Source organism: Ambystoma mexicanum, chromosome 4q, assembly GCF_040938575.1.
Source record: "Ambystoma mexicanum isolate Mex_15411 chromosome 4q, UKY_AmexF1_1, whole genome shotgun sequence".
NCBI classification, from domain to species: domain Eukaryota; kingdom Metazoa; phylum Chordata; class Amphibia; order Caudata; family Ambystomatidae; genus Ambystoma; species Ambystoma mexicanum.
This window is the reverse complement of record NC_090928.1, coordinates 1,128,591,084-1,128,607,040: the sequence shown is the minus strand read 5'-3', so window position 1 is coordinate 1,128,607,040 and position 15,957 is coordinate 1,128,591,084. Positions and strand designations below refer to the sequence as shown.

The 15,957-nt window shown below is 45.2% G+C and overlaps 1 protein-coding gene across 1 annotated transcript in view; it reads left to right on the top strand.

The window, feature by feature from the left end:
• Positions 1-15,957, top strand: part of DNAH14 (dynein axonemal heavy chain 14) — a 2,000,441-nt gene that overhangs the window by 379,451 nt on the left and 1,605,033 nt on the right. The window contains exons 16-17 of the mRNA XM_069608705.1: positions 3,232-3,404; positions 11,291-11,638. Of these exons, the coding sequence (XP_069464806.1) occupies positions 3,232-3,404; positions 11,291-11,638 (521 nt within the window). The remainder of the gene's footprint in view (positions 1-3,231; positions 3,405-11,290; positions 11,639-15,957) is intronic.

The following is a 15,957-nucleotide window of genomic DNA, read 5'->3' as shown; positions in this document are numbered from 1 at the left end:
AGGAGATGCAAGAAGGAGAATTAGAGGGCCCTTTAGTGACAAAGAGGAAGTGAATTAGGGCTTTCAGGTGATAGAGAGGCGGTGACCAAGGTACAATAGTGGATGCTAGGTTATCAATTGCACGGTGAAGCTATTTAGAGGGTTCCCAGACTTGCCCCGATACAGCCCCAGCCTTTTCGATGGACTTGGATATCCATTGGAGGGTCCTCCCACTATATTGAGGACAAGAAGCAGATGACTGGTGTCTACAGAACCAGTAGACAAAAAAGAAGCGTTTGGGTCCCTTAAAACGCTAGGATAGTGAGTGACTGTCAACTATCTTCTTCAGGAATGGAGCCTGGATTGAAACTTGCAAAACTGAGAACTTTTTATTCAGCTCAAGAGGAAGTAAACCTCTTGTGGTTGTTGAACCATATCAGGCTGAGCACTGGAGAAGTATTCCTGTTGGTATTGGTGAGCCAGTTAAGTTGAACTCCAGGAGAAGCCACCCTGTTGTTGTTTAATCTCTTTTTAAGAAGCATTTTATCATTTGTTTGGCCCAATCCTGTAACAGCCACTAAAACCCCCTATTTTAAATATACCGTTCCATGTTGGCCTGTTCTTGATCCTACTCAGATTTCTAATGAGGGCTTACCAGCAATACCGCTTTACCACCTTTAAAAATGCCAGACGATATTACCTCGGATGTTGAGAAATACCAATACTACCTCCCAGTATTAGTGCAGCGCTACTGTAAATAGGCATATCTTTTCCCTCAATGCCTACATTCCATGTCCTCATTTAATTTGACCTTCAAGTGAAACTGCCCTCCATGGTAGCAGTTAGGGTGAGAGTCTGGTTCCATTGTGGTCTGGTAACAAAATGTTGCCTAACTCGAAAGGGGGTCGGCAAAGGGCAAATATTTTTTCTGAGGTTAGAGTTCAGAAGTAATGCAGAAATTCAGGTTTTCCTACTTGCCATTATCGATCATACTTTTGTATATTTTATTTAGCAATGTAGTCATAACTTTGTATGCACGTTCTCTGTGTCTCTTGGTGAATTTTGCAGAGCTATGGTCTGTGGTAAATCATTTATTGAGATGTTACTTGGTTGAGTCTTTACAGGATCTGGTTGGAGTGCAGTGGCCAAGGCCATGTAGTATAAAATGGAGGAGCAATGATGAAGACACTTAAGCTTTACGGGCTGTTACATCCAAGATGTCCATTAGTGACAGAAAGTAATGTTTTAACCAGCAACTTTTTATGGCAGTAAAGCTTTTTTTGTAAAGTTGTCTGGGGTTGTGGATGTTTTAACATGAATGGAATTGAAAAGTGGTTGCTGGACCAGCCATGTCTCTAAGATATCGTGCAACTGAAATGAAGGCCAAAGGTGTGACAATTGTTATGTGTTGGGCCTACGTCCGAGTGCTTCAGTTTAGGCCTTCTAAATTACCCATGTAAACCCTAGAAGGGTTAGATAGGGGAACCTGGTCCAGCTGTTGAAATCACGCAAAATGGGGAATGAGGTATGATCTATTCAGAGTTTCGAGATGAGGTCAGTGAGCTTGATCATGAGGGGGATGTGTCAACAATTACAGTATTTTATTGAGCGCAGACCTACCTTGTGAGGTCACATAAATCTAGCATGAGACCTTCAGATTCTCACAATCTGCATATTGTACTTTCAAATATCTACGACCTCTCTGACTCATGTTCCTCTGACATTAGCTCCAAGTGGTTCATTCCGTAATAGGACATTTCTTGCACCAAGGGCTCTGTAGTTCAATGTTGTTTGCGTCTAGATTGAGCTTAGTGCTGATGCAGAAGTTGAACTTGTGTGTCAATCAGCTACTTTGTGATGCAGGAAGAGCGATTAAATGTCTGTAAAATTGTCAGCCATTTTATCGAAGCTACTGTAACTCTCTTAGTCTGAGAGAGAGCTGTTGAATTTAAGAGCAGCTATTATTCCCATGCTGCTCGTCATATTGATGTGTTTGTTCTTTTGTGCTGTATTATAGTGTGGTTACAAAATATAGCAAAGATCCCAATCAATCACAATAAGAGGCTTTGTGATGCTCCATGGTGTAGAGCCTACCTTTCATTGGGCAATTGCATATTTTCACCAAGTCCCATCTTGCAATAGTAGAAAAATGTCTGAGAGTGTTTACATGTGCGGATTACCTCAGGGATGAGGCTTCCATTAAGTGTGCTCTTTACTTGTGTGTGACAACTTTGATCTGTAGCACATTGTGTTCAATGAGTAACTGCATTGTATTATCAAGGGAAGGTGTGCTGCATTTTATGTCTGATACATTATAATGATGGAATCTCTGCATCATATTAGCAGGATCCATTGTCACTTACAATTGAGTGTTTTAGTCGCATAGTGTATTTGTTGATCGGTGCTTTCACAACAATCATGTCATTCACTTACTTTTGGTGAATACTGCAGCACGTTTTGTGCTGACAAAGCAAACGATTTAGCATGATTACAGAGTGAAACTGGCCCTGAAATTTGCATTAAAAATGTTTTTGTCTGGTCTTCAAACTCGGCAGTCCTTAAATCTGTGACAGTTTATGCAGAAAGAGGTTCTAGCGGTTCTGTTTTGAGAGTAGTTCGGCTGACACTGGTGAAGTTCTTCGGTGTATAGACCTATGCTGAGCTTGTAGCGCTAGGCCTGAGCAGATAAATAGTCTTTCTGGGAGTGAGGCTGAAGCAAATGTAGAAAACTCAGCAGCTGATGCAAGAAAAAGAGCCTCTTTGTAAAATAAAAAAGCCAAAATTACGAACGCTGAAATGTGTTGCTCATTGTGAGGGGCTTGTGGTTCCAACCAAACACCAAATCTATCTTCATGTGTTTCTTTTTATGCAGTTCATTTCATTTTGCAATTGTATGTAGCCTGACACTGCACATTCAATGCCCCTCTCACCGCAGAGGCGTTGACATTATTTGTCAGGGTATAATACACCTTTTTCTAAGACAACTGTACTACCAATAGCCAATGAAAATAAAACGCCTATGCGTACCCAATTGATCTGTGGGTAAGATTTTGTTTTTGTTGAACCTCCTGTTAAAACCTTACCCAATACATGTGCCAAGCCAGACCTATTGGCTTTTCCAATGCTTGTTTCAATTCATCTATGCTGTCATCCTTCAGGATTGCAAAGCTGTGCTTGACTTCTCTCTGTGCCGTCATACTATGCACTGTATCTAGATTTCTGAACTTGCAATTGTACAATTATATTTTTCAGCTCAGATTGTTGCATTTAGTCGGGAGAGTCGCCTGGCCATGTTTCACCCTCAAACACTGCACAGCGTGTACCTATCCTCCGATAAAGACAGAGATCAGACTCAAGACAGCCTTCAAACTCCATGGCCAAACTGCGAGCTGCTTCTTGGACTTGACCCACACTACCAGAACAATGTAAATAAGTACCCATTCATTTTACAATACCCTGATCACATGTGTTCTAGTGCTTCTATTATATCTTCTCCTTAGGTGTTCCAGATCCCATTCCTCAATATTCCAGTGACCTATAATGGACAGGAAGTGAAATATATAGTAGCAATTCGGATACGGGACTGCTCTCTCCATTCGAGTATTTCATGTGATGTGAAGTTTCTTTGTCTGCCCCTAGATATCCTGTTCTGGATCATCCTACACCAGCATAGGGCTCCTGAATTCTATATGTTTCCATGCAGCCAATTGCTAAGGATTGGAAGAAAGGTTGGATAGTGTGGCCACATAGCAGGTAATGGAGTCATGGGCAGAGTCTGCTTTCATTCAATGTGCGCTCGTTGGAGAAGGTTGTTTTCAGGGCTTTCTTGTATGATGGCACGGTAGGAAGAGCCGACAGTTATTAAGACGCAGTGATTCAGAGGCAGGAGGAGCCACGCATCCTTTGGGGTTTCCTCGATATTTCTATATGGTACGGACCATGAATGGCTAGGGTAATTAGTCTGTCATAAAAAACACTGCATGGAATGACTGTTCTCCTGTATGTATGTGCTGGTGCTAGAAAGCACAAGCCTAGTGTGAACCTGCAAAGGTTGTACAACAACGGGATATAGTAATATGATGGAAATAAGGGATAGAGCATTCATGGTACAGTTTGAAGGATCTTGCGACGGGGATATATAGGGTTAATGGCAGGTGATACAGGTTAAGGTGGAAGTTCGACCCAGTCGGGGATGCAGAGATTCCTCAGACATGCTGAGGTTTGAGGTATAGTCCTGTGAGGTGCATTCAATCTGATCCTCAAAACGCATTTGTTAAGTCGCTGTGCCTGCATTAGCATTGGCTGCCCTTGCCATCTTCTGCCAGTTCATTTATTTACTTCAGTCTGTCTTCTGAAGTCTTTGGCATCCGTGGGGCATTGGTGCTCAGGTGGTAGTAGTCAATCCAGAGATTGAGCGGTGTTTGCCAAAGCTTTCACTGCATGCATGAGAAGAATGTAGAAAGCCAATGTTGATATCTGCATTCTGCCCCCACCGGCACGTCACTGTGATGAATCAGATATAGGTACCTACACCTGAACCATGTTGATGAGTGATACCAAAGTGAAGTTCCTGCATTCCTTACTAGGTCCCCAGGGCAATATTATATTTATTTCTCCTCCCATCCGAAGCAGACCCTGCTGACATAGGGCCTGGGACCTGCCTCTGTGTATCTCCATATTATTGTCCTGCTGTGCTGCTGCTTGCACAGTCACATGGTCATGCCTGAGACCTTCACTTCCATCTAATCTAGCATGTCCAAGGTTTCCTTCTCTGTCGGACATTTCAGTAATTCCTCCTGAAGAAACGGATTAAGTGTTGCAAGTTATGGTCTATATCTGTACTTCCCGCTCAGAGCTATCTTCCAGCTAGTATTTCTCCCCTCCAAGGCTGGGAGGGCTCTTCAGAGTGGCTGCCTTATCGTGCTTTGAGCATTGGCAACTGTTGACTGTTAGAAAACCTTCTATATTGAAGGTTTTGTATCTACTACCCGAAAGACATGGAGTCTTTGTGGAGGACATCCCTAGAAATATTGCTGTTCTTGCTACATCCTAACTTAAACAATCATTTGGACATTTTGCTGGGAAGCCAAAGGTTGCATTCATTCAAATGCTACCAGCTCAAACCAAAGGGCTTCTGTTCTGGCACCTTAATTTGCAGGATCAGGCAATTCTCACAAATGGGCACGTTTACTGAGCAGATGAACCTTCTAGGTTGTTGTGGGACTCGTCCTTCAGGAACCTAATGCTTTGTCTCACCTGTTCAGGTAATAAAGGTATTGGTGGTACATTCAAAACATTCGCCAAGATGCTCCCATAAAGATTTTAATAAGGGATGCAGTCTTCTAGAAAGGGGATCACACTGGTGTCATTTCTGTGTTGTACAATTTATGTTCACTGGGTGCCATCACATCTCATCTCCATGTGTTCCCTTAGAGCGCCTGCTTCAATCCATCAACACCCGGGTCAGGTAACCACCACTGATGTTTACTAGTTCATTGATATGTTACACCTGTACATAAGGCTGTATAAAAAGGGGCAGAACTTATGCTCACCTCAAAGAGGTTGATCTAATAGCCTAAAACACTAAGTAACATAACGTAACAGGTTTATTTGTAGAGCGCAGGTCCACCCCCAGAGGGGCGTCTTAGCGCTATTCACAGATAACGGATGTTTATTGCTGCCCAACTTAATGGCACTCATTTTATCACCCTTGGAAAGATAAAGGGCAGAGTGGACCTGCCGGGATTCGAACCTGTGACCGTGAGGTCAAACATAGGCCCCCCTGTAGTGAATGCATAAGACCACTGAAAGGTAAAGGTAAAGGTTAAAGGGTCTAATATTGCTTCTTCATGAGGAGTAGCACATGGAGACTAGCTGTACATTCAAAGAGAGAGACCCAGATCAAACTACATTTTCATTATTTATGCTAAACACGAAGGCCTTACTGGGATTACACTTTCCATTCCAACTGCTTAGATTTAGCAAGCTTCGTTATAGAGACATTAATACCTTTTAGTGTATGTCTAGATGGAATGTTTAACATGTTTTCAAGATACAACGGTTCTTAGCCAGGAGTACCTTTGTGCACTAAGGTCAAAACCTTGAGCAAACATTATTATTTCACAGAACTGGCCTTGCAAAAGAGTTCTGCACCTAAAGACCTTTGAACTTCTAACTGAGGTCTGGGTGACTATAAGTGTAATGGAAGATTGTTCCAGAATGTCCTAAACGTAGGGTTCAGATCTCCAAGGTGGGGGAATTGCGCATACAAGAGAGGACCGTTGTGAACATCGTTCCCAATGTAGGGCCTTCTAGCATTATATTTTGCGCTGCTATAAAAAACATTTGCTTTTAACTTTATCTTGCCAAGGACACAGTTCATGGCCTCTAGCCTTTGTGACTGTGGCTGGTGTCTTGTGGCCATTAGCCTCGTTTAGTCTACCAACCAGTGCTTCATTTGTGAGGGTGTTTGCCTTGGTTGAGCCCCGGGATTCATTTCCAAGCACCCGCACTTATTTTCTCAGGCTCATTTCAATTTTGATATGGTGTTTTGGCAATTACGTTTTGTTTTTTAACTGTCTGTCAGCCCTAGTCCTGCAACAAGAAACAATAGTGTTAGCCACATTGATGCTGATGTGCTAGTTATTGATTTGCATGAATAACTATAAGATGGAAGGAGGTAGCACTGGGTGTTCGTGCTGGTTAGGCTTTCCTGACATTGGTGAGTCTCATCAACAGCAGTAACTTGCAGCAACATTGCAGTACACTGGGTGGCTCAGGTGTGCCGTGCAGGCAGTAATCGCAGTAACAGGTGCAGCTCACTAGTTCAGCAGGCAGGGGGAACTAACATGTGGCCGTGCAGGCAGGGGGAACATACAGAGCCTTGTCAAGCAGACACTTCCCCTTTTTCATCTGGTATGCAGCCAGTGTGGTGTGCACCAATACGCAGGCATGTGGCAGTTCACCTACTCAGTGAGTCCGTAACGCACAGTGGTGCATGGCTGCAATCTGTGCTGCACAGTTACCAGTGCCATTAGTGAACTAGATGGGTACCCAGCTCAGAGGAGAAAACGGGACACTCGCCAACAACAGCACCACCAGTGAGGCAAGGCCAGGGAAAATGCCAATGCAGAGAAGTGCTTGTGCGGAGTGCCAACCTTCAGAGGAAGATCTTGCTGGGGTGTTTGCCAGGCAAGCTAATCAATTCAGTAATGATTTGCCTGTATTTGTCCATCCCTTCTTTATATTAAGAAAACACTTTTGCTCTGTTTTCTGTGGCTGCACTGTCAGAATGTTCCACTTCCAACCTTTATAATTGGAGGAAATTTAATGAAGCAGCAGTTCCCCGTTTGGTGTCTGATTTCCAGCCACGACTCTTCTATGTTGTTATTTTGATTGGTCTTTGTAAATCACACATTTACAATGATTAGTGCACACACATCACCACCAAAGTGCTGGACAGACTTGTAGCTGCCACCTCAAATATGTTGACACTAAGGGGAGCAACAGTGGGGTGGCATCAGTAGGCAGCAAACTGCCACCCGACATGGAACAGTCATGCTAGAAAGGTTAGGCTCTGGCATTTATTTTTTTACAAACGAAGCACTGCCATGGGCAGAAAAGATGAAACATTTAGCACTTTTACAGTACTTCTCTCCACCTCCCTGGCACCTTTATATACTGATGTGAGGGGTAGAAATCTCTGGCCCAGCCTGCATATGGAATGTGCCACTTGTCAGGCCACGAAGGTCTTAATAAAGCTTGCTTTATTAGCATAGTTGAGAAAATGATACCACTCGAATATCTGACTGATACAGCATGAGTGTGTGGGTTGGGTCTCACCTGCTTGCTGATTCTGTTGTTGTATGCTCAGGACTGTGATGGTGTTTCCACAGCCCAAGATCTGGCAGGGAAGAAGTACTTTCAAGGAAGTCTGGCGGTTAAGCCTTGGGTAGCTATGCTGGATGCTCCTAATTTTGATGAAAACGTTTGACAAAATTCTCCCAAAGCAGAACCAAATGGTATTTCATATATCTGTTATTATTACAAGCAATTGATAAAGATGGCCACTTATTTTCTCAATGCTCGGATTTTAAACATCTCAGTTGGTTTCGTGTTCATTAACAATACATTTGCCAAGACCTAGTTTTTGCCCAAAGCCAGAGGTAGACTGGGGGCCTGGTGGGAGTCGTGGGGGGCCACTAGCAGAAAACATGGCTGCAACCTCTCAGTCCAGAGATAAATAGCAGTTGTGTCTCGAGAAATATGGGAGGGGGTCTTCGGTCGGTGAGTGTCCGGGCCTGCTTGAGGGAGCTCACCTGTGGGTCGCGCCACAGGAGGGGCATTGATAAGGATCTACTTGCTTGGGCTTCTGGACCCCAGAGAAGTTCAGGAGGCTTCCTCGAGTTGATAGCCTGGTTTCAGTATTCCGACACTGGATGTGCTGTTCTGCAGCCGGAGACCCATGCAGAAGCACCAGCTGTAGTGCTGGCTAGAGGACCAAAGGCAAAAACAGAGAGGAAACAGCCGCACGGATGACCTACACCTAGGCTTCATACAGGTTTGCCCAATCAGGCCGAGGAGTAAACTGAAAGCGAGCTGTCAATATAAGAAGGGAATGCACCAAGAGAGTTTTCTGAGAAGATGGGAGACAAGTGGAGAGGACAGAGCGAAAGGGAGAAGACCAGGAGAAAGAAAGAAGTGAACATTGGTAAGGAGGAAGAAAGGGAACTGGAAAGTGTAGAATGAGGCTAAAGAGGAGGCCAACTGGGAAAAAGGAGATGCTCCTGATTGTGAAGGGGAGAGTGAAAGAGACAGAAAGTAAGAAGAACATGTGGCCAGAAGGAAGTAGGAGTAAGGAGAGTACTAGAACTTAGAAGTGTGAGACAGAACTGTAGATGGCGAGGGGGGGGGGGCATGGGGAAAGTAGACGAGGAAGATAAAGGTATAGGGGATAATATGGAGCATGAGCCTAGTATAATAATTGACAGGGGGAAGGGAGGAGACAAGAGAGAAGAATGTGTGTTAAACGGGCAAGATAATCAAGACAAGAAAGGGTTAAGTAAAAGAGGTTGGTAGAGAAAAGGCCTCAATGGGGAAGAGACCATTGCAAAGCCACAAGCTGGAAGAGAATGGCATTATATCAAGGGAAGGACAAAGAATGGCAGAGGGAAAAAGAAGCAGCTCACTCAGGATCTGAGGAGGCACATAGAGGAGGAAAGGTTGGAGGCAAGGAGAAGTGAAAAGGGTATCGTACAGAAATGTTGCCTCTACTACTGCGCCCCTGCAGTCGCTGCGACTTTGTGGGCGCACAAAATACTGACTCCCATTACTGCGCCCAAGCAGGGCGGGCGTTGCAGTGGTGTCCCCCTCTATCCCACGGCACTGTAACGGGAGTCAGGAGTTACAGGGGTTCCTTTGTGGCAAGCGGGATCAAGAAAGTTACACACAAAAAAAAGAAAGAACAGCACCCTGCAGCGTCAGCTCCGGCCCACGTTAGTGGGAGGAACTGATGCTGCAGGGAGAGCGGGGTGTCGGCGGCGCACACCGAAGTCTGCCACCGTAAAGGTAAGGTAGGTGGGGTGGTGGGGGCGTTGGGAAGGGGAATGCAGGCCGGGGACGCGGGCAAAGTGATCTGTATGATCAAGCACTGCACCGTAATTGGCGTTGACATTTTCATCGGCGAAGTTACGGGCAGCGCAGTGATCACATAGATTCCTAATAAGCTACATGTCTGAGCATGGCAGAACTACAAGAAGAAGGAGGAACTGGTTGGCAAAAAGAAATGAGAGGATGGGAAAAAAGGAAAGCAGAGGGAAATATGCCTCTGGAAGGGGAGCACAGAGGAAAATCCCTCGAAAGAGAAACATGAGGAAGGTGGAGGGCAAGGTCAAGAGAGAACCTGGGGACATAAAGGACGAGCAACACCAAGAAACACCCTGCAAGGAAAGGGAGGGTGGTAAGAAAGCAAGGAAAACACTTAGACGAAGAATAGTTGTCAGCCTATTAGGGGCAGAATACAAATCCCAAAAAACCAGAGGTTCACAACCTAGAAGACAGCCACAGAAACTGGCCGAGGCAAAATGAGGTTGACCGGAAATGTTACCGTAGAAATAGAAACACAAACTAGGCACATAGAACACAACACTACCAAGACGAGAGGAGGAGGCAGATGCTGTAGCCAAAAAGAGTGTAGAGAGAGGGAGAAAAGCCAAAGGGTGTGCCCAGGGAAAAGCAAGATAAGATACAGATTCAAGGAAGAGGCACATTCAGGGAAAGCCAAAGAGCTGAAGCCCCAGTCAAGGTAGAGAAAGAGAAGGAAAACACCCTGACCAGTGTTAGGAAAAAGGGCCTCATTACACGGTAGGCGGTAAGGGTTAACGGTCACCGGTAATGGTACCGGTGACCGTTAACCCTTACCGCCTTACTACGAGGTCCCTTAGCGGGTTGGTACTTTAACGCCTGCTTTTAGCAGGCGTTAAAAACCAACCCGCTAAGGGACCTTGGTGCTAATTACGGCACCGCAAATTTGCGGTGCCGTAATTAGCACCTCCCCCATTCCCATTATGCCCTATGGGGCAAAAATGGGAATGGGGAAGGGCAATGGTGGAAGGGGGAATTACCGCCCCGCCAACCTTGGAATAGGGCGGTAATTCCCCTTTCCACCAAGGCGGTGCCGGTATTTTACCGGCATGGACCAAGGTGCTAACAGCACCTTGGTCCACCGCCTACCGTGTAATGAGGCCCAAAGAATGAAACAGCAGAGGACCTGACCAAGGAAAAGCAAGAGCGAGATTCAGAAGAAAAGCCTGGGCACAAATGCAGGAAGAAGACAAGCCAGAAGAGTTGCCCGTTCACTGAGGAGATCTTTGTGGGGACTGGTTCATATTCTGGGGACACATTAACTACCCAGAGAAAAATACTACCACCATAACAAAATAAATAATAAAAGAACATAGGGGAAAAATGGAATGTAGATAACTTGAAAGAATTAGAGAGATCCTGCTTTTGTTCTTCAAATATACTAGTCTTTATGTTCTGTATTCAAAGTCTATCGTACAACCATCTCCCATGCTGTTCTTCCAGACATTAAGTTTAGAGTAGTGGACCCACTGTGGGCATTAGAGTTTGTACAAAGAATGTGCAGAGGTGTTTCTTCCATCTCCTTTTCTTCACTGTGATACTTGTCATGCATATGTCCTTTATACAACATTACATGATAGTCTAGTGATATTTAACATCCTTACCCAAAAATGTGGTGTTGCTCACATCATCATGAATGGCGCCTGTAACGAAGCATTTTATTGCGCAGGTAAAGAAGCTGTATGCCATTGTTGATCAGTCTACGTCACAAGTGGAGCTCTACAGCAGAAGCTTTCAGAGGTACAGCAACATGGTGGACGAAGCAACACATATGTGCAGGAGGATATCTTCAGAGCAGATTGACCTGTCTCCATATGACTTCCGAACTATCCTATCCAAGTACACTGACTACATGAGTGAGGTGAAACAGATGAAAGTAGAACGCCGAATCCACATAATCAAGGTGATCAGCCTGCAATATCAGAAGGCCTGTCTGCCATACCTGGAGGACGTCATGAAGATAATACATACCTCTCTCCCTGCCATAGCTCGAGCAAAGAACATGCAACTCTTGGAAGTAAGTGTGTTGGACATGTCTCCAAATGTGTACATGTATGTATTCTTCTGTTTAGTGACATTTAGTGGTATAGCCTTTGCAGAATATTAGATTTATTGTGTCACAAATTATTTAACCAACTATGTTTGCCTGTGGCCATTCCCTGTAATATACACAGCAGAGAAGAATAGTAGCATTACACTAGGAGTTCCAAGAGACATGGAGATATTTACAACCTCTGTAAACCAGGAGAAAAGCTCCCAAGGACATGGAGGTTAAGAAATCTATTGTCAATTCATTCCCCAATATTGGTGTTCGCGACCAACAGGACATTCTGTCCAAATAATGTTTATTTTTATTAAATCTTTGAATGGCATACAATTATTAACATAATTTTTTGTCTGACCTGTCACGGCCTCCAGAGTAAGCTCTGCCCATAGAATGTCTAGAAAGCATGACGATCTTAGGGCTCCTCTAAGCCCACAACTCAAATCTACTTTATGAAGTTTCCTTAGATCATCAAGGCAATTATCCATTTTGCTACATACGCTCTGTTCAATGAAAATATCAGCTCGGGAAGACTGCAATCGGCTTGGGCCACTCAATTTTGTGTAACTGTATGTGGAGACGTGCCAGGGCACCAACAGCAGCTACCTCAATCATCGCTCATCACCTTCACTGGCCACAATTCCATCCCCATCCTGTAAAGCTGCCCCTAACAGAGTCAGTGGCTTTCCTGTTTCTACACAAAGTACGCAAGCAAAGGCAAGCCCACTCAGTCCTCCCCCACTGTCAGCAACGCATCTGAGTGTGTCACATAATACCACAAAATAGCCAATACACAATACCTTATAAGTTACCGCTTAGACGAATTTGAGGATGTCATCACTTTTTCCCTAGAGGGAGACCATTTTCCATGGGGTTCAGGGTGGTGCGTCCACAGAATAATAGTCCACGTTAGGGTGGTACTCCAGAGGAACATCACATGGGAGAGGAAGTCCCTTATAGGATTGGGGACGACCCTCCCCAACGAATATGGTATCCCAGCCAATCATCTGATCCTAGACTCCCTTCCGACAACCCTAAGAACAAACCCTTGCCTAATAGGCTCATACGTTGTAGTCACCCTGCCATTCCCCTATAAAGTGCTGGGACGGCGAAAGAACCGGAGTTACCTAAGTGGAGATCCCTTTCCCAGTGCTGTGATGAGGAAGATCCTCAATGACTCACAAAGGAGTCATAAGATCAGTACTGTGACGAGATGTGATGGATGAATGAGGGTTACTTGCAAGAAACACATTCAACTATCTAGTGTTTTCTTGAGTCCTATTGTTCATAGCCAGTATGAAAGGGAAGCAGGGATGTTTTTCTGCAGGAGAAGAAGCTGTGGGCCAGAGTTTCTGTTAGAACGAGGGGGGAACCTTTACATGCCGGCGAAGTGCGAAGGACTGGGGGAGCCCAGGTGAATCCTTTTTCAAAGGACCTGACGGAGAGCCTAACCCTCCCTGGAGGACCCAGGGGCACCATATCCTGCATAGCTGTCACAGTACACTGTAGAAGGGGGAGAAGAACATAGAATCCCAAAACCAAAATAGAAAGACCCCAAGACTGGCCAAAGGCAACTGGGAGAGACCCCAAAGGTACAAGAGTGACCAAGACGGTTGGTAGGGGCAGTAGGGAGCAGTGGAATGCCTTAACCCAACTAAATGGGGGAAAGGGAACTTGGGGAAGCAAAGTAACCTTCCCGAGTTCCCAAGAAAGAAACCAAGGAAGACAGGTCTGGGACCCCTGTCCAATGAAGATTACCGTTGTCAGTCATCTTCATAGTTGTAGTACTTTGCAATCTAGTAAAACCAGGTCCGCCACACTATTATGCAAGAACCTTACGGGTTTGGGACCCGTACCCCAAAGAATTGAAATCGAGGCAAAATAAGGTGAGCGAAAAAGAGACCATGGGAAGGGAAGTGTCCTCCCTGGTGTTGTGAAGAAGAGGCCAGGGGAAGGGTAGCATCCTCTCTCGTGTTGTGAACACTGCATGAGAGAAGCCAAGAGAAGGAAGTGCCTCTCTTGACAATGTAAGGAGCCTAAAGAAATACAGGGGAAGGGAGACATTCTCTCTGGTGTGTGTAACCACAGTGAGAACCTTGAGTGGGACCAAGAGAAAGGAGCCATTCTCTTGGTGTCAACATTTTGAGTTGGAACTTGGCTTTCTTTTTGAGCCAGAGAGCTTTGCTACTCTGGAACTTTATTTTGTTTATTTTTGCACCATTTGGAACTTTGTGAACTTTGTGTTTTGAACTCTGAGAAGAAGACCCTGCTGAGCAGACGACCGCTTTGCCCCTTGTATTTAGTAATTAGTGTTGGGGTTCTGACACAACAGTGGACTTAACTTTATCTTGACATCCTGAAAGACCCCTTTAAAATTTGTGTTGAGGCACGGAAAGCCCTCTTACTATTAGGGAAAGCAAGGCCTTTCCCCACCCCGCATTTTTCCTTTAATAAACGTCTATATCCAGAGAAACGCCACCATTGTGTTCGAGCCCTACTTCTGCATCCTTACACAGCGTAGCATGTGTAGTTGCTGTATTGCTTTGTAGAAAGACATGATGTTAGGGAGAATTCTCAGAAATGTGATAATTCCCTTCTACCTTAGAGACCCTCAGCTCTTTTGCTGGACTTTAGGACTTTTAATTTCTAACCTGGATAGAGTGAGACTTTTTTCCCACTCTCTCATGTATTGTTCTGTGATTTGGACCATGTGATGGAGTCTGAAAAGCTCCATAGGCATCATCTTTACATTTTGACACACAGCACTGTCAGTGCAGTGACAAGGGAAGTCTCTTAGATTTCCCAACGGTTTAAATACCTTCTGTTAGTGAAACTACTGTTTCCAAGAGACTTTACTTACATTTTGTAACTTTCTAGACCCAGCACAGACTGTCTTACAATAGGGTGCTGGAGGGGTTACTTAATATCCCCTTTGTCTAGTTTCTCATGTAACATTTTCATGTTACTATTTCTACAATTAATGGCTGGTGGCAGTGGTTTACTTTTTCCTACCATTCTGTGTTTTTACTGCAGGCTGCAATTGCAGCTGCAGTAAAACACCCATGGGTGCCCATTTTCTCAAAATGGCCCCGGTCTTCTTTTTTTGCCATTTCTTGTTGGAAAGGTCCTTCTTGAGATTTAATTTGTGCGCCAAACCAGGTTTGGTCTCTTTGTTCGTTTTGTCTTTGGCAGGATTCACTGGTGAAGCACGCCTCTGGCTCCAGCGTGTCTGGCGCGGCAGGAAGTGAGGGAGGTTTCCGAAACTCCCGGTGCTTAAAACCTTGGTTACAGGAATGCACCCAAATGGGATTGGCTGGCTACCTGTCCTTGGAGAACAGCCACCCTGCTATGTTAGTGACAGCTAGGCTGCAAATGAATGGGAGAAACCTGCATAAAAGGTGAGGCTTTTTGTTTGGAAGGCAGAGTCGACCACTGGACGAAGGAATCCAAATAAGAACTTGTAAGAGACGCTTGCTGCATCTCCTGGACCGTTGGTTTGCCCGGTGAAGCCCTGCTGCATTGCTGAAGCTCCGGATTCGCCTTGACTAGAGAAGCCCTGCAGCGGACGACTTCACCCCTTGGGTTGGTGGGACTAATTAACCCCAAAGCGAACTCATCCGGACATCCTCTCGGAGCTGGCTGTACTTCCATTGCTGCTGCAGGAGCTGATTGCCAAGGAGAGGAACACCAGAATCGAGTGTCTCATTTTTAAGTCGGACCCGAGCTCCAGGAAGATCCTCTGGACTTGCCTGAAGCAGCACTGACCAAGCCTGAGTCACCTCAACAGAGTGCTGGACCCCAGATGCAAGGAAAGTCTATAAAGGTATCCGAGAACCGCAGTGGTGCTGTTTGCAATAGCCGCGAGGAGCTGAAACCGCGAAGTGCTGCTTAACTGAAGTTTGCCCATTGCTGCCGCTGACCTTCAATTCGTAGTGCAGGAGTCCTCAGACGTCCTCCCTCTTGTCCCCACAACTGAGGCCCAGGAACAACAGGATCCGCAGACCTACACAGGAGCAGAAGCCAGCTGGAACCAATTTCTTCAAACCAAAGGTACTGTAAAACTAAGGGGACTTGCCTCTTGTTGTGTAGCCTTGCTAGTTCTCAGTTGAGACTTGTCTTGGTTGATTTTGCAGGGTTGCTTGCAGCTTTGCCCCTCACAACCCTGCCAGCGTGTGGCCCTACAGTGATTTCATTGTCTACATAGACTTCTAAAACATTGTGCAAGACTTTTACTTACCTACCAGAAGTGCTTCAGCTCACCTAGACTTTTGCACAATTAACATTGGCTGGCC